General features: G+C 46.8%; 1 protein-coding gene across 1 annotated transcript; it reads left to right on the forward strand.

Annotated features, from left to right (window-relative positions):
• The first annotated feature begins 2306 nt into the window (after positions 1–2306).
• On the forward strand, positions 2307–17342 carry TF (transferrin). Its single transcript, XM_072868915.1, has 17 exons — positions 2307–2403; positions 4562–4725; positions 4945–5053; positions 6383–6574; positions 6780–6915; positions 7349–7404; positions 8750–8919; positions 9045–9231; positions 10311–10465; positions 11226–11319; positions 11787–11822; positions 12514–12672; positions 13732–13876; positions 14798–14862; positions 15452–15636; positions 16500–16686; positions 17123–17342. The coding sequence occupies exons 1-17, from the start codon at positions 2361–2363 to the stop codon at positions 17158–17160; spliced, it is 2121 nt and encodes a 706-aa protein (XP_072725016.1). The 5' UTR covers positions 2307–2360; the 3' UTR covers positions 17161–17342.
• Positions 17343–18439: the final 1097 nt, after the last annotated feature.

Genomic DNA, 18439 nt, shown 5'->3' on the forward strand with positions numbered 1-18439 from the left:
GGTACCTCCAAGGCAAGCTGTGTGTTGGAAGTTTCTTCTCCTCAGAGCTGCTCTGTGGCAGGCTGGAGCACTGGATCTTGGCCACAGGAGGCAAAGCTGCTGAAGGAGCAGCCACAAGATGGGCACACACCAGGAGGTGAATGGAAATCCATCATGGAGAAAGGTAGGATTTGATAGCATCAAAAGGAGGTATACAAACTGCTCTGTATGTGGCTGGTGACTTTCCAGATGACTAGTGGCTGGACATCTGGAAATCCAGGAGGTTTTCCAAACTTTCTTCTGCGTTGTTCCCCTTCATCTGTCATGTAGCAAAAATACCATTATGTGCTCTGGATAGTGTTGTAACTACTTAGTTTGTGGAGTCAAGATGTCCAAATATTTTTACCATTATTTATGTGCTCAGGTATCTTTGATTTTTCAGTGGCACTGCAATTTCGAGGCTCTCTCAGAATATCTGTTAGAAGAGGCATTTTGGAACAAATCAACAAAAAGCTATGGAAGAACCGTGTGGGACAGCCTCCTGCGAGCCCTTGTGCCTCTTCTTCCCATGGATGGGGACATTGCTAAGGCTACCTGAGTGAGGCAAGGACTGGTGAGACCCACAGGGAGCTGAGGATGGATTTCAGTGGCATCTACATGTCACAGTGGAGGAAGACCTTGGCGGGCCACAGCTTGCTGGAGTAAATACAGATGGGAGATTTTTAAAAGGGAAGGAAGGCTTGTGGTGGGAGCAAGTCAGTGTGTGTGTCGTGTGTTCCCCCCCCCCAGCTGCAGTGTGTTTGGAGATGCTCCAGACACAAGAAGTGCTGCTTTACTGGGAAAGCAGGGGATGACGGGATGAGAAATAGGAACTAGCCATACTGAAGGAACTGCTAAAGATGATGCTGAAATAACCAGCGTGGCCATGAGTGCCTCTCACTCAGCCTGTAGGGACCTCCAGCAGCCAGAGTCACAGGTAGGGCAGGCTCACAGTGTCACAGTGGAGGTGGTCATTGCCTGAAGGTTTCCAGCAGCCCCCTTCCCTGGGTCACTTTGTAAAGCCATATCCTTGACCTGACACTGGGCTGCCACCTGCACTCTGGCCACCACCACCCACCTGCAGGTTGCTGTGCCCTGAGCCTGCTGGGAGAAGGGAGAAGACCCAGCCTCAGCCAGGAGTCTGCTGTGGGCAAGGCCATGGCACTGCTGCGTGGAGGGTACAGGCTATGGGAGAGGAATGACCTGTGCAGGGGATCCAGAAGATTACAAAGGGAGGCTGGTGCTCTTGAGAGCAAGCCTGGGAGCTGGACCTCACTGCTGGGCTTCCTACAGCACTCTTACAGCTTGTGTCGGGTAGACACAGTGGGTGGACTAGCCCTAGCAGCTGCTGTCTAGGGATGGTGCCAGGGCTTGTGGGCTAACTCATGTGGTGCATGGACTCTCATTTAGTGTGCATGTGCCAAAGTCAGCCTGAAGTTGGCCTTGTAGCCTGCAGCAAAAATCAGGACATTGAGCCTGGGACAGCATCATGAAGGCAGACCTAGCCATGCCCCGCTGGTCCTGGCTGCAGGAGGTGAGATAAATCAGGAGATAAATCAGGAGTGATAGAATCGGATGGAGAGGTTTTGCAGAGGAAGGGGGAGGAGGGTGACTCAGCAAGAAATCTCAGCATTTATTCCCAGGTTTATCCCAAGAACTTAACAAAGGTGCAGCGTGATGTTTCCTTCTGGCTGCAGGGCACTTATTGAGCTGTCTGGTCGCTGCCATTGACTTTCTTTGCCTGTGCAAGGAGCTTGCCAGATCATGTGTAAGGAACATTTACTGCCTTTCAACCCCATTGCCATTGCCAAGAGAGCACAAGGGAGCAGGCAGGCACTCAGGGTGCTGCAAGCCAAAGGGTGATGGGCATGACAGCAGCAGTTACTGGCAAACACGCAAAACTCAGGACTGGATCCAGCAGGGACTTTCTGAGATTAGGCTGGGCAAGGCAGGGGGTGGCTAGCACAAAGAAAATAGCCCCTCCTGTGGTGTTTCAGCCCACAGGGGAATTCAAATGTCACAACTTGGGAATTTTCCATCTGAAGCCCCTTGTAAAATGAAAAGCACCTTGCCCTGCTCTGACTCCTGCCTGCAGAGGGGTTCAGTGCCAAAGTGAAAGGCTTCCTAAAAATGGGCTGATCCAGGGAGGGGGGCAATTTAGGAGCTATTGAGAAACAAGGAAGGACAAACAGTGTTAGGTCATTGCTTCTGCAAACACAGCCACGGCTGTTCCTCTATAAAAGGGGGAGAAAGCAGTTCCAGAGCCATCACAGACTTGGAGGGGACAGTCTGTGACCAAGGCTGCTGCACCCCCTCCTCGGCACCTGACTCCCTGCTCAAATATGAAACTTGTACTCTCTACTGTGCTGTTCTTTGGGGTAGCAGGTAAGTGTCTACTGAAAGCAGTTTTGGGGGAAAGGAAGAGTCAAAACCTCCCAGGACCCCAGGCTTTCCCTCTAGATGAGGCTGATTTAGAGATGCAGCACGTACCAGACCCAGGCAGCTGTTAAGTAAAAGCCAGGACGTAAAAGCAAAGGAGCGCCTGCCAGATGCTTGTTTTGGCAGCTGTGGATCTCTGTCAACAAGGATGGTGTTTTGAATACTAATGACAGCAGCTTTTTCCTTGGGCCAGCCCATGGAGGCTGGAGGGAGGTCTGCAGCTCCCCACGGCAAGCTGACAAGCACCTGGCTGGCAAGGAGGAGGGATGCTCGGCACCCACTGCCGGGGAAGGGACTGCTCGGGAGAGGCTCCGCACTCCTGCTGCCATGGGGCGAAGAGAAGAATCACCCTCTTACAAGCTGCTGTGCTGGGAGAGGAGCAGGGGTTCAGCCAGGGGGAAAGAAACTAGAACAAGACCTCCCTGCCAAGCCTGCGTGTGTGTTGGGTTAAACCTGAAGGCAGTGACAATAAAATACAGCTTAAATAACGAAAGACTCCGCATGTTCCCCGCTCTGCTCCTGCACTGCTCTGACCTGCTGCTGTGGCTGCACTTTGCTCAGGCTCCTGTGTATTTTATGCCTAAATTGTGCCACTGCAGAGCTGGCTCTGCTTGAAGTGTTTATTTCTCTCCTCTCTCTCTGCTTACAGTTTTGGCAGGCAATGGGCAGGTAGCCACGGCAAGTAGATTGCTGCTGTCTATACCTGACTTGGGGACTGCTGCCTGGAAAGAGAAAGAGGGGTCCCCTTCTCGGTGCAGGCAGCGGGTCTCTTCTGATCCCCCATAAAGTGTGGTGGTGATTAATGTCCTCCAGTGGGAAGTGCTCCCTGTGCCACTGGCATCAGAAAGTCCTCGAGCACCTTTGCTGAGTACTAGCACGCAATGATGTCTTATTAACGGTGAAGAGTCTCTCCTCCTTCCCTGCATGGAAGGAGACAAGATGTTGCCCAAAAGCTCCATGGCAGAGGCTGTGGCACTCAGGCTCCCATTGCCTTCACCAGTGCAGCTGGGCTGACTCCCTCAGGAGGTCCCTGTCCAGCTTCTGCCCCGGGCAGGGTGGTTGCCAGCACTAGATTAAGGTGACCATGGCTTTATGCAGCCAAGACTTGAAAAACATAGATGATGGCAGTAGGAATTAAGGCTAAGGATTCTCCCTGTGGCCAAATTCAGCACCTCCACCAAGAGAAGGAGAGGTCTCTGCTGGCAGGGGTATGGCTCAAAAATCAAGTAAGAGAGAGTATTTCAGAGGTGAAAGAGAAAATGGAAACAGCACAGGTTAATCTGGAGATGTTTGAATGACATGTGCCATCAAGGGTTTGGAGGGAGCAAGCAGTGCATACAGCCTCTGGGTCTGCACAATCCTGCCAGGAAGGGGCAGAGTTAAGGTGAAGCACGGGCTGGCCACATACTGCAAGTTTCCATTGTTTCTGGTGTTTAGGTTGCTGAAGGAGGCAGGACTCTGTGTCCACCTTAAGTCTTTGCTTTGCTCCAGTCTCCCAGAGCAGCCAGTCAGCTGCATTTACTGGTTGGGGGACTCTTAGGAGAGAGGGCTGTGGACGTGGTATGGCATTTCTGTTACTGGGTGTAGTGGAGGAGGTGAGATATAAAGAGATGGTTAAATATATCAGATCATCTAACTGCCAAGGAGGTCATGTGTGGCAATGTACTGAATATAGTCTGGCCAGGTCAGAGCTGCTCTCCCTCTGGGGTTATTTGCAAATACACTGCTTCAGTGGACAGCCTTTTCTTTCCATTTTTGCAAAGTCTTGAGTTTAATTTCTATTGAAGTGTGTGGATTTGTTCTCCCACTCCTGTGAATGTTGCTGTGAGCTCAGGCTGCTTGAATCACAATGCTGTGCAGGACATCCATTACCCAGGGACAGGAATGATCCTTCCAGATGTTCCTGAACGTGCACATGTCAGGCAAGAAAGAAACAATCTTCCTGCATGACTTAGGAGATGTGCAAGGGAGATCCCCCACCTGGCCATCACCGGAGGCCATGACTGCAGGGAACCAGAGATCGTGTATTCACAGAGATGCTGTTTCTCTCCACTTGTTGCCTTTCTGTCTCTCTGAGACTATTTATTTCTGGTTCTTTCTACAGCTCTGTGTTTTGCTGCTCCCCCCAAGGCAAGCATCAGATGGTGCACAATATCCTCAGCAGAAGAGAACAAATGCAATAGCCTAAGGGACCACATGCAACAAGAGAGTGTTGCATTGAATTGCCTGCAGAAAGCAACGTACCTCGACTGCATAAAAGCCATTTCGGTGAGTGGGCAGCAAATATCTGTGCTGGACACTGAGGATTTTTCAGCAGCCTGTTACACCTGGAGAAGGTTGGGATTTCCTTTGAGTCACTGGTTGTTACCTGTGATCCCCCTGTAAAGAAGGACTCATCCACAAGGATCCAGGAGAGACACTGGGGAAGCATTTTCCCTCATGCATCCCTGCTCTTTGTTTATTGACTGAAATCTTTTTGTTGTTTAGAATAATGAAGCAGATGCCATTAGCTTGGACGGTGGTCAAGTTTTTGAGGCAGGCCTTGCCCCCTACAAGCTGAAGCCCATTGTTGCTGAGGTCTACGAACATAGTGAAGGTACATTTTCATGCAATATTTTTAAGCCAAGTGGTGGTAACAAACTGATAGTGCAAAGGCCATCCTTTCCACGCAGAGCTCCCACATTATTTCTGTTGGGTGTCTGAGATATTGCCCCTGGCTTCCAGATCCCAGAGGGAAAGTGGGGGGCAGTTACACCAAAATGTGAATTATCACCCATGGCCATAGAGTCACTGCAATGGAAAGGGGCAGAGCCAGTGCCCCATTTCTGACATTAGCTGCAATGAAAGTCACTGATCCTGTGATGATGCAGTGGCCAAGGAAGAAGAGCACCATGAGCAGAAATCATGGTTGTTCTGAAGCATGGCATAAAAATTGTGCTGGTCTGAGAGATCTGCTTTCACTGACTTTGAACTAAGCAGGTAAAATATTGAGCTAGATAGCACAGATAACCTGTGTATCTTCCTGCGCAGTCATCAAGACAAAAAAAAGATTGACGAGGCAACAGCATTGCCATTAGTGGTTGTGGAGGAACACCCGGTTGAGATTATTGAGGCAAGAGGTGCAGCCAATGCACAGAAAAAAGAAGAGAAGCATAAAAAGTGCTCTGCAGCAATCCCTTCTGATAAGACTTAGCTCTGTTGCTCCATCCCTGCTCACTCTCTGTACTGTCCATCTCTTCCATCTTTCTCTTGGGAGTCGAACAGACAGCATTTCTCCATTTTTGTCTGTCTTGCTTCATGCAGTCACACCATGTCCAAAGCTCCCAATCTCTTTTGACCTCTGACCTGGAGTTCAGCCTGTTTGTACACAATATTCAGGATCAAAGCAACACAGCAGAGTCATTCCCAACATGGTAGCTAAGAAAACACAGATATTAAATGGAAGGCTGTGGTCTCTACCACCCCTAAAACTAAGTCACTTTATTCATATGTAGCATGTGATGGACTAGGTATAATTTTAAAGACTAAATGTGGAATTTCAGTCTCGCAAAGCTTACATGTATGCTTCAGTGGGCAATGGCATTTGAGAAAAGACTTGTCAAAGAAGATTTGCCAAAAAGACTTGTTGAAGCATCCTTACAAAACTACGGGCACGTCTAACATCTGTCCAGTGGCAAAGCATTTTGTGTGTGATAGTATTTTCAGGTCACTTACTTACAATTACAAGTTGTAATGCACAGTGCTTGTTCAATATTGGCAGTGCAGCTCACCCCTAAGAAAATGGGAAGACCATGAGTGTTCAAGCGAAGTTGCTAATTATTTGGAAGTGCAACACTTTATTATCTGAAATCGGGGGTTTGGCAGGATTTGAAATGTTCATAAATCCTGCTTTTTCATTGCTTTTCTGCTTTTTCCTGCACTGCAGGCTCCACAACCAGCTACTACGCTGTGGCTGTCGTGAAGAAAGGAACAAGCTTCACAATAAACAACTTGCAGGGCAAGACCTCCTGCCACACAGGCCTGGGCAGGTCTGCTGGCTGGAACATCCCGATTGGGACACTCGTTCAGCGGGGAGACATCAAGTGGGATGGCAAAGACTCAGCCTCTATCGAGCAAGGTGAGGTGGGAAACAGCGAGATAAATGGGCTGGTGTTAAGCCAGGGGCAGTGGTACGGTGGAAGCGATGTTGCGTGATCTTCTGCAGAGGTCCAGAGGTGGCTTGCAGAGCAGTCGAGTCATTGACATTCTTTGTGCATCCCCTCCCTTCCAGGTCTTTGTAAAAGTGAATTTTAGACTAACTATTGCTCCTTTCTCATCCATAGCGGTGGCCAATTTTTTCTCTGCCAGCTGCGTGCCTGGTGCCACTACTGAACAAAAACTGTGCCGTCAGTGCAAGGGGGACTCCAAAACCAAATGCTCCCGCACAGCACCTTATTCTGGATATTCTGGAGCTTTTCAGTGAGTGAAAGTTATTCTTCCTTTGGGAAAATATTCTAGCCCTGACAGATGCAAGTTTTTGTTATAGCAGGGAGGGCTGTGTTGTAATCAGGGGTCCTGAGGAGTCTGAATTTATAGAACAACTGGGAGTGCTGGTAATTAAAGATCCAATTAGTAATACCCGTCAGGCAGCTAGCAGGAGATGAGAAAGGCAGCTGGGTTGTATGGCTTTGCACAGACTTAAGAATACACAGCATTAGCATTGTGCTAAGTCTAACTGGGCTTCTTGAGCATTACATCTCTGCCATTACATTTTCTTCCCTGCGGGCAGAGCTTTTTTGGGGAAGACTACTGCTTTATGGTTGCAGTTTGTCCCAAAGTAATTTGCTGAACAGGAGATAGGGAGCCACAATGTCTGTTTTTTTAACATCTCTTCTGTTCTTCCCACCTGCAGCTGTCTGAAAGATGGAAAAGGAGATGTGGCTTTTGTGAAACACACAACTGTTCAAGGTAGGCCTGTGAGATCACTTGTTTCTCTCCTTTCCAGTCCAACCTCTTGTGGCCACTTCATCCTGTAATCAGTCTGCACTGTGCAGGCTTTCATTCCTCTCCAGCTTTGCCACAAACCTCTTCTTCTTTCATCTCTAGAAACATGTTTTGCACACTGTGGACTGACTCATCCTTGTTACTGGAAAAATATGATTGTGGTGGGGTCCACTTCTTCTTCGGGGTTCTTCTTTGAAGAAGGAAAACCTGCTTGATTTAAGTTCAATGGTATTATAATTGGTGCCATATCTCAGAGCCAGCTGTAACATTATCACAGCAAACACAGGGTGAACGATTGTGTAGGTAATTATGCTCACCCATCCCTATGGGAGGGATTTTTGGAGGGAATTCAGCCCATAGAAAGAGTTCACTAACTCTGCACCTCTCGGAGATGGAAGATGGCCTGGCATGCCCAGGACCTGCAGTGAGCTCAGTGGAGGGCCACCAAGATGGTCATGGGGCAGGAACACTTTTCCTGCAAGGAGATGCTCAGCGGGGTGGGCTTGATCAGCCTGGGGAAGAGACGGCTTTGGGGGACCTCAGAGCAGCCTGCCTGTACCTAGAAGGAGGTTAGCAAGAAGGTGGAGCCAATATCTTTATGGAGGTGGACAATGGAAAGATGAGAAACAATAATCATAAACTGAAACAAGAGAGGTTTGGACCAGATACAAGGGGAAATCTTTTCCCCTTGGGGACAGTCAAGTAGTGGGACAGGTTGCCCAGGACAGTTGTGTACTCTCCATCCTTGGAGGTTTTCAAGATCCACCTGGAGCAACCTGGTCTGCCCCTGCTTTGAGCAGGAGCTTGGACCAGAGATCTTCAGAGGTCCCTTCCCACCTGAATTCTCCTGTCACCCTGTGATCTCTGACCTGGGCTCTGTTTTCAGCCTTGACACTGGCTACCTACTGGCCTTCACAGAACCTGTGAAGCAGGTCCAGAAAAGCTTCGCAGCTCCTGACCTGTTCAATCCATTTGTATGGTGTTTCTAAATCTGTTTGCATTTGTACCCATTTGTACGTGTCTGGATGTCTAGGCGCTACTGCCACATAAATACTCTTACTGTTGGGTTAGTTATGACAGAGGCAGAGATAATCTCTCTTTCACAGGCACATGCATTCTCCTTTCTGCATTGCCTTCGTATGACCATGATGACCGCATTACCATTGCAAATGGGGTGCGTGCAACCTGTCTTCTGCAAAGAATTCTCCCCCGAGCTTCTGCAGAAATAAATTAATTACAAAGCTGCCCCAGACTGGCTTTTTTGTCTATTTTTGTGGTGATGCAACTCATGGTTCCTCCCTTCCTCCAGAAAATGCCCCAGAGGAGAAGGATGAGTATGAGCTGCTGTGTCTGGATGGCAGCCGTCAGCCCGTGGACAACTACAAAGCCTGTCACTGGGCCAGGGTGCCTGCTCACGCTGTTATGGCTCGAGATGATAGCAAGGTTGATGACATCTGGAGCTTTCTCTCAAAAGCACAGGTATCATCAAGCTCTCCTTTCCTTCCCCTAGAATCCTCTCTTCTGTCCTCTGGCTTTGCTTGCTCTCTCCAGCTTTCCAAGAGCTTTGGTACAGTCATTTGCTGATTATTTTTCCCCCATGGCAGGAAAAATTTGGTGTGGGCACAACCAGCACCTTCCAGCTCTTTGGGCCACGTGGCAAGAAGGAGCCAGGCCTCAAAGACTTGCTTTTCAAAGACTCTGCTATACAGCTGAAGCGTATCCCACCACTGATGGATTCCCAGCTCTACCTGGGCTTTGAGTATTACAGTGCCATCCAGAGCCTTCAGAAAGGTAGGCAGGACACAAAATACTAATGTCGTGTCAGTGTGACCTGCATTGAAGAGACGGGATCAGCAAATACGTCTGGGGAAAGGAACACGATTTTTTCAAACACAGTATTCTCTGCAAAGTATTTCCTGTGAAAGGTATTATCATTAAAATCACACAATCTTTACAAACTTCACTTACATCAACAAAAGGAATTTGTTGATTCCAAAGTCAAAAATAACATCATCACCACACCAACAAAGGTGGAAAATTTACACACACTCCACCCCTTGTCCCTTCACCATGATTACAACAACAAAAATTGCCCATGGTTATTCAGATGGTGGTAGAGATTGGGCATGGTCAAAACTGCTGCTTAGAAAAGCCATTTCTGGGACGTAAAAGGAAAGAACATCCCAGAACACCAGGTCCAGTATTGGCCACTTGAGGGAAACAGTGTCCTTTATTTCTGTCTAGACTCATCATGCATTTACTCATGTCCTAGCTGGCTTTCTGAGAGTTAAACATCCCACAAATAACCCCCCAAATCCACTTAAAATGTATAGTTGCTTAGAGATCTCTGTGGTAGGCTCAGCCACTATGGCATTTATGGAAGGGGTTGCATGGACTTCATGTAGCATCAAAACAGATTATTCAAATGCCACTTCACAGAAACATAACTAGGTTGTATTCTTCCAGCTCGGTCTGGTCTTAGTCTCATGGTTGTCTGGGCTGTGAGGTCTGGAGAAATGCTGAGTATATTATAGGCAGCAATACCAAGTACTATTAATGCATAGTGGTTTAACGTTTACGATGTTTTAGCTAACGCGAATCTGCATGAACAGCTTGTGTTATGCAGAAATTCTCCTTTCTGACCAGTAAGCTGATTTTTGAGCATCCTTCAGCTTAAGAATCAACCCTTTTGTTCATGCCAGCCCAGGGCTTTTTAAACAAGAACCTCTTGCACTGGACAGTAGCAGGTTGGTGTGTACAGATGGTTTCATGGCTGAGTCCATCCACGCACCCATAAAGTAGCTAGTTTGTAGCCTTATTCTTTAGCAGGGCTATAGGCTTATCCTTTTTTAACTCTGCTGGTTTTCCAGATCAGTTGAGCTCCCACCGCAGAGAAAACAAGACACAGTGGTGTGCAGTAGGCAAGAATGAGAAGAGCAAGTGTGACCTCTGGAGTGTGGTGAGCAACGGGGAGGTGGAGTGCACTGTGGCAGACAACACCAGGGACTGCATTATCAAGATCATGGTATGGCTTTTTTTTTCCCTTTTCTTCTCCCTGTGAACCTTTCAGATGGAGAGCAGTGTTGCTTCTTTTAGCCTGGGAATAGACGGGGTGGAGGGGGGGTAGATTTTAAAATAAAATATTGGGAGTTTTGCAAGAAATACCAGTAGGCAGAAACCAACCTCATCACAGGGAAAAGGCTCAACTAGTTTTTCACCAATAAACATTTTTCAAAAAAATTTATTGGACAGTGTTCTTTTTTTGAGGTTTCCTAAATAAAAAGCAATTTTCTAGTGTGAAGTAACTTTTTATTTGGAAAAGGAAGGCAAAATACAAATTTTGTAAAATGCGGAGAAAAACAGTTGCCTGCTTAGAAGACGAGTGGTTCCACAGCATAGACGAGGATGCTGGTGGTAGCTCAGAGGGCTGGGTCAGTACTGTGAAGACAGCACAAAATGCAGACTTGAAAGAACAGGTGAGATAAGGAAATCTGTTTGGCAGGGAAGCAGGCTAGGAGAGACACATGCCAGAGCCTGCGAGTGCCTGGGGAGGACAGCTGCTGCTGAGGTGGTTACAAGTGCATGGGAACAATAATTTCAAAACTCCCTCTGCTTGCATCAGCGAGACCTTGTCTGTCCATACGCTAAGGGATGGGTTCTCAGGTCCCCTTAGCCCCAGGTCCTTCTCCCTTACATCGAGTGCTTCTTTTACAATCTGATTTTCTGAAGAGCGCTGGTCTGGGAACATACAGCACCGTTTCATCGCTGCGCCATTTTCATTGCAGAAAGGTGAAGCAGATGCTATCAGCTTAGACGGAGGTTTTGTCTACACTGCCGGTGTGTGTGGCTTGGTGCCGGTGATGGGAGAAAGCTATGAGGGTAAGCACAGCCTGGGCTGCCTCTCTGGGTCCAGGTGGTTGGTAACAGGCTGGTGCAAAAGCACTGTTCTTATTCTGAAATCTAGAAAGCAGCCTCAGCGCTGCATCCTGCAGAAAACACACGGTGCGCTGAGGCAGCTCTGCTCACCGCTGCACACCTCACCTTTCCACAAAGGTGGAACAGCCCTGGGAGAGTGGGCATCGACAGTCAGGAACACAATGACCTCCAGCTCCTGTCTTCTTCGTTTTAATAATGATGTCCCCTGTCCTTTAGCACCAGCCTCGGTAAAACTAGTTTTTTTAGCACAGAGGAGCAGATGGAGGCTGTGCTTTGTTCTGTCGATGCACAAGGTGTTACCTGAAATAGTCACTTCTAGAATGAAGTTTCTCCAGAAATTAGTGAGCTTGATCCTTTTTTGGATTTGCCATATCTTTTATCTAATATCTTCTTCTTTTTCCTTCCCTCAGATGACAGTCAATGCACCAAAGCAGAAGGACAACCAGGTAATTACTGCCAACAGAGGGACAGAAAACAGTCCTGATGGATATACGTAGAAAAATATATATGTAGTCACGAGTGGAGAATAAATGGCCAGTCTCCACACAAAGAGCCACTGTGTCCAATGTAGATATTAAAAATCTGGGAGACAAATTTAGTAGTCAGATGGAAAGTCTGGGTCTGCAAGCAGATATCAAGGCAAAGTATATGGTAGAGGCAGAGATTTGTGCTTAGTTGCTGCTATCTGGAGCATGGTCATACCAAAATGGTGCCAGGGCTGCAAACAGGGAAAGAGGGTCTGGGTTGTAGCGTTAGGAAATTGTTCTTTATAGAAATGGGAAGGGGAGAGGAGGGAAGGTTTTCGTCCTTTGCTAAAGAGGGGATAAGAAATCAGGAGGGGATAAGAAATCATCACGTATGTCTTGCTATAGCCTTCTCACATACCCAAGTGTCAAGAGTTTTGCGGGGGAGGTAAATGTCAGAGATAATAATTTCCCAGGAGCATGATGGGAGTAGATGCATCACATCTGCAAATTCTCCTGTTGTCGCTGCGTGGCAAATAATTTATAAGTGCAAAGTATTTCTGCTACACTGTTCACAGGTGCCCTCTCCCAAGTGGAGCCAATGCTCTCCTAAGGGAGCATGGTGGGATCCTCAGGTCAGTCCTTAATTCTCCTCTATTTTATCTTCTGAAAGCATCGTACTTTGCTGTGGCTGTTGTGAAGAAATCCGACAGTGATATCATATGGAACAATCTGCAGGACAAGAAGTCGTGCCACACCGCGGTCGGGAGAACTGCAGGCTGGAACATTCCCATGGGCTTGATTCACAACAGGACAGGGAAATGCAATTTTGGTGAGTTGAGTTTTGCATCCATTTCTTCCAGCTGGGAATCTGCTTGCAAAAATGTTTTCCTATGCTTCACCTGATCTTCAAATTTTCTTGTGCCTCAAAGATTCCCACCTGGAGGTGGGAAAGGGAGAACACTCTGTTGTTTAAGGTTTCACTGAGCGAAGTTTTAGGCTGTTGGTGACTGCTTCAGAGTAAGATATGGCACGTCTGCTGCTTTGGGGGGCTTTGCTTTCTTTTCACATCTCTCCCCTTCCCTTTGCAGAAGTCCAAAAGGTATTCCCAAAAAGGGAATACAGGCTGCCCCACATATAGGGGGCCTGGTGCTTGTGCAGGGTGTGGAGTGGGGGTAAAGGATGGGTTAATGAATCTCAGAAGGGAGGGGAGGGGCTGAGAACAGGGGACAGAGGCTGACCTTCATTCAAGAAACTTAAAGGGAATGATCTGACTGCCTGAGAATAAGGGGGTAATAGTCTGCATTGGCTCTGGGCCTTTAAAGATTGTTCAGAAGATCAAGTTCTACATCCAACTTTCAATCAGTGAGAATTATGGTCCAACAAAAATAATCTGGAAATATTACGGACCAAGGCAAATTAAGCATATAATCATTAAAAGGAAATCTCTAACCACAAGAAGATACTGGTGTTAGTAAATTTTAGAATCAGCCTCACCATTCTCCTGCGTGCCTTTCCCACTGTCCCTTCTTCCCCCAGAGCTCTGGCATTGCTGCCAAACACAACTCTGCTGACCTGTAAAGGCTGAGGATGCTTGGGCTGGCTCTGCGTGAGCTGGGAATGTTTTGCAGCAAAATCGTTCTTTTTATGCCAAGATAGTGCCTAGCGCAATTGAGCCTTAGGCCCCGCTTCATTATCAATAATGAGTAACAAGTTTCATAGTGAGAACTGGATGCATGTGATTTGCTGTCCACTGAATCATGCTCCTTCTCACAGCCTGTTTCCAGCTCCTAGTGACTGCTAATACAAATTCAGCATGAGAACATATTATTAAAAGAAAACCTAACTTTTCAGTGCAGGAAAAGTGAATTTTTCCTATTCCTGCCTTCAGATGAATACTTCAGCGAGGGCTGTGCCCCTGGGTCTCCTCCTAACTCCCGCCTCTGCCGGCTCTGCAAGGGCTCAGGGGGGGTCCCGCCAGAGAAGTGTGTCGCCAACAGCCATGAGAAATACTATGGATATACTGGAGCTTTCCGGTAGGTGGTAGGAGCAGCCGCAGGCTGCTCTCAGGTACCCTGGGGCTAATCACAGAGATTATGGGTAGATCACATATGGAGTACAGCCTCATGTTGATGCTAATTTACTGACCTTCTCTTTTTCTCCATTACACTGCTGAAGGTATATATGTCTGTAATATTATACATATGCTATATGTTTTTTCTTTATGCAGCTTCCTGCAAAATGATGTAAAATGTTCCCATTCTGTAAAACTAATGTCCTGGTGGCTCCAGGCAAACCTGGAGAGACACAAGCGTTTTGGCCAGACCTCCTACAATGGCAGCAGTGCTACACTTTTAACGCAAATAAGGAACGTTAAAAGATGGGGACCCGCAAACAGTGCTGCCACTAGACATTCCCTGTTAAAAATGCTGCTTGCCTTAGTTAAAATGAATGGTCATCTAAAAAGTGCAGAGACCAGAGGTCAGCCCCAGTGCCATCTCTTCCATACCCGCTCAGTATCAGCTCAAGTCTAAGTAATTCATATTGGGCATGAATTTAAAAAGAGAATGAATCTTGTTTCATTTACATCTAATAGCAAAGAGACCCTGCTTCAGGGTTTGCAGTCCTTCTGGTGCAAGTTAGTGTTTTTACAAAGCTATTAACACATGTAGGCAGGCATTGCAGAAAGCAAAGTGAATTCTGAACCTGGCCAAACTGCTTCTTTCTGACAATAAAATAAATTGGCTACTTATGATGTGAGAAGGATGCATGTTTTTTTCCAGAATGTGTTAAAACACTGTGTTTCAGATATCCTTAAAATAGTCATGGCAGGGCTCCTAGAGCTGGCTGTCCTCAGAGATTAATTTTACAAAATAAGACATAGGTCAGAATCAAATCTGTGGGAAAGGGCCAGGATTCAAGCAGCCATATCACTTGCCTTTCTTTGTACTTCCCAGGTGTCTGGTTGAGCAGGGGGATGTGGCCTTTATTAAGCATTCAATCGTCGAGGAAAACACTGATGGTATGTGGTTGTTCTGTTGCATGGGTCTTGGCAGGGCTGCCTTTCCCTATCTGCATTATTTTTGTTCCCAGTGCAGAAGGTAATAGCAAGCTTGACCTGCTTGTCCTGTCAATCTCACTCCTCCTGCAGGAGGAGCAGAATTGAAGCATCAGCATGTGCTGTCTGCCCAAGGTGGCTCTTCCCAGGCATTTCTGCAGAGACGCTTCCCTGCTAACTATCATTTAATTGCAGCTGCACAATTATTCAGGTGGTCCCTTAACCACAGACTCCTGCCTTGACACCTTTGCACAGCACTCTAGCTCCCCGCTTACCTGAAAACTAAAAGTTCATTCACATTTCTGAAAGCAGCAGCTGAAGTTTTCCAAGCATTTGGGAAAAACTGCAATGAAGGAGATGTAACTAAATCTCCTAGCCTGCTCTGAGGGTCTGACTCATCCCATTGACTTTTCCTGGGTTTTACTTACAGCCTCCTTTGTATATGCCAAGTCTCCAAGTGCAGGCAGGGACAAATGCCTTGCTTAGGTGTTGTGAGGCTGACGTTCTTCTGCTACACAAGATCTCTGAATCTCCAAACCAATTCTCTTTAAAGGCAAAAATAAAGAAGACTGGGCCAAAAATCTGAAAATGGACCAATTTGAGTTGCTGTGCACTGATGGGCGACGGGCAAATATCATGGCTTACAGGGACTGCCACCTGGCCAAAGTTCCTACCCATGCTGTGATCACACGTCCTGAGAAAGCAAAAAAAGTCCGTGAGCTGCTGGAGAGACAAGAGGTTAGTAGTACTGACAGCAGAAGAAATGTTCTTGGGTTGTTTTTACGTGGCATGTTTTCATTTTTAGAGCAATGATGCTCTGAGTTTCCCTGAGTCAGTGAAACATGGAAGATTTAAACTACCAATATGGGGTGACAGCCTTGTCCCTTAGCCTCCCCCTTCCTCCATCCCTTCCGAACTGCTCTTTCTCCTCTGCCACCTTGGCAAATACCCATTTAGGTAACACCTGGATCATAGTGGTTGCTGTTGTCACGCTATACTTGTGTGACATGAAATTATCACCTCCTTCTCGGGCTACTGCCACACACTGCTCTTGCAAGTGTGTTTCAGAAGCTCCTCTGAGGTGCCTGGTCTCTAACCCAGCTGGGTCAGGCATGAGGTAGGCACTGAGCTGTCCAGCCCTGGGAAGACAGTAGCCTCCCTGCACACACATAGTCTTACAGCTATTGGTGTAAATGTAACCAGGTTAAACCATCTCCGATTGATTTTACATTGAAAACATTAATATTTGCTCCACCGCCAGGGTCTGCTGAGAGGCACATGGGAAGTCAGCTCCTTTTGCTTTCGACTCATGGCTAAGGCATAGGACCTGCTGGCAGCATCTGCCAATGGGCTCTCCATGTAGTGACATGTTAAAATGGAAAAAAATTGTTTTGACAGTCATGCCACAACAGTGCTTACCACCGAGAGATCCCTCATCTCACCACACGGACAGAAGATTCAAGCCTAAATTTCTGGAGCTTGGCTGGGGGCTCCCCAGGATGATGGTGAAGAACTAAGACTAAGAGCTAGGCTTGTACGAGTTGAATCTTGCCAGCTTTCTACTTTTTACATACACTTACCTCTTCATGCCTTTATTTCAGAAACGGTTTGGAACAAAAGGAATCGAGAAAGATAGGTTCAAGATGTTTGAGTCTCAAACCAAGGACCTTCTGTTTAAAGACTTGACCAAGTGTCTGGTCAAACTTCGCGATGGAATAACATACAAGGAATTCCTCGGAGATGAATACTATGCTTCAGTTGCTAGCCTCAATACCTGCAATCCATCAGGTAACTGTAACAGCCCCAGGAAGAAGTCCATGAATTGCAGTTCTTAGCCTCATAGGCACGGACAGTTTCTTCTGTAGCGATCCATTTAATTTTTTAAAGCAAAATGAGGATAACTCATTTTTTAAACTTTATATACTTTTCTCAAAGTTCCTTGGATGAAGTGAAAAGAGTCTTGAAGTCTGCTGCTCTGGCATCAACAGGAATCAAAGATTTTTACTCACCTTTAGAAAATATGCACTTTGAGAAACGGTAAAAAGAACCCAGCCTGTCCCATCAGTGTGTGTTCAGTGCGACCTGTGGTTAATACACATTCTTTTGTGGCACACTGAATATATTTTCCATGTGATTACGTTGTTGGCATGGCTGGGTGTGTGCTGGTGGGACAAGAGTGTTTAAAGGCAGAATCTGAACTTCTCCCTGTTCTTTCCCTTTTCAGATCTCCTCCAGGTGTGCACCTTTCTTGAGGACAAGTAGCGAGATGGGAAGGACCCTTGCTGGAGGGGGAGGAATCTCCAAGCTATGAGATCATCACTCTCATGCCCTCAGCGCCGAACACCGACATGCAGAAGGCCCTCTGCCTTCACTGCTTTCTCTGCCCTTCATCACTCTGAAAGGGGCTGTTTGAGACTTTACCGTTCTCTGCTGCCATCACAGCAAGAAATAAAATTTCAAATCTAAATGGGTGTCCTGAGATTTTTCGAAATGGTCCTTAAACCCATTCCTTCCTCAGTACCTCTTGCTGTAGGACAGTGCCAGATACCAGCGTGGCTGTTGCCACTTAAGGCTATTGCTGCCCATTAGAGAAATTTGTTTCAACATTTGCCAAAGCAAAATGGATTAAATATGCCCTAGAGCCTAATTAACAGATGTTTTGTACTCTCTGTGCTTTTGCTTCACCCAGGTTATCCCATTACCTCCCCAGCAGATGACAGTTGCCCAGTGTGGTTGGGACACAGGAAGAGGGAGTGGTTATGCCAGGGAAGCTGAAGGGTGGAGAAGGAAAAAAACCAAACCAAATCAAAAAATACAGTGGTTGTAAGATGGAAGGTGTGAATAGAAACCACTCCATCTCATATCTCAGCTGGCTGGATCTCAGTCATTTCCACCAAGCAGTACTCTTAAAACACATAAGTATATTGATGGGGAGAGTCCAGCCTTAGACTTCCTTTCTGAAAAAAATCTAGAACTTAGAAACATGTGTGTTTTGGTAGTCTGTCCGATGTGCTGCTGACCTGAAAACAAACATGTAGGTGGGCAGCCTGATTCTGATCCACAGTGAAAATAAAAAGGCAAGACAAAAAGGTCTGCTGAGGCTCTCTGCTTCAGAGGAACAGAGTCTGGGGTAATCCAGCAGGTCCCAACCCTGTTGTCCAGCAGGCATGGAAGAGCTACTGAGGGCAGAAAGATGCTAAGAACTTCTGGCTTTGAGGGAATGAATATTTTGATGGGCTCACAGTGATTATTTTTGGATGCATATGGTATGTGTTGTGAAAAGTCCGCTAGCCTGACTGAAGATCACCTTGGAAGACAGAAATGTAGAGTGTGATGGGAAGCAATGAAATGTAGTTCCTCACATTTATGCAGGATGAAGTATACTGGACAGATGGCTTTTTTAACCTCTTCTTAAAAACTAGCAAAGAAAGAGATATAGTGCCTCTAAGAGCCTGCTTCTACAACCAGCTATGGCTACAGTTAGAAAACTTTCCTCAAGCAAAGCTGCCTCATCCATACTCAATATCAGGTGTAACCCCTT

Source organism: Ciconia boyciana, chromosome 7, assembly GCF_034638445.1.
Source record: "Ciconia boyciana chromosome 7, ASM3463844v1, whole genome shotgun sequence".
NCBI lineage: Eukaryota > Metazoa > Chordata > Aves > Ciconiiformes > Ciconiidae > Ciconia > Ciconia boyciana.

Excerpts from the sequence above, each read along its gene's own strand:
- TF (XM_072868915.1), top strand. The coding sequence starts at position 2,361 with ATGAAACTTGTACTCTCTACTGTGCTGTTCTTTGGGGTAGCAG. Across the intron at positions 7,405-8,749 it reads GAAACACACAACTGTTCAAG|AAAATGCCCCAGAGGAGAAG; the intron begins GTAGGCCTGTGA and ends CCCTTCCTCCAG. Across the intron at positions 8,920-9,044 it reads GCTTTCTCTCAAAAGCACAG|GAAAAATTTGGTGTGGGCAC; the intron begins GTATCATCAAGC and ends CCCCCATGGCAG.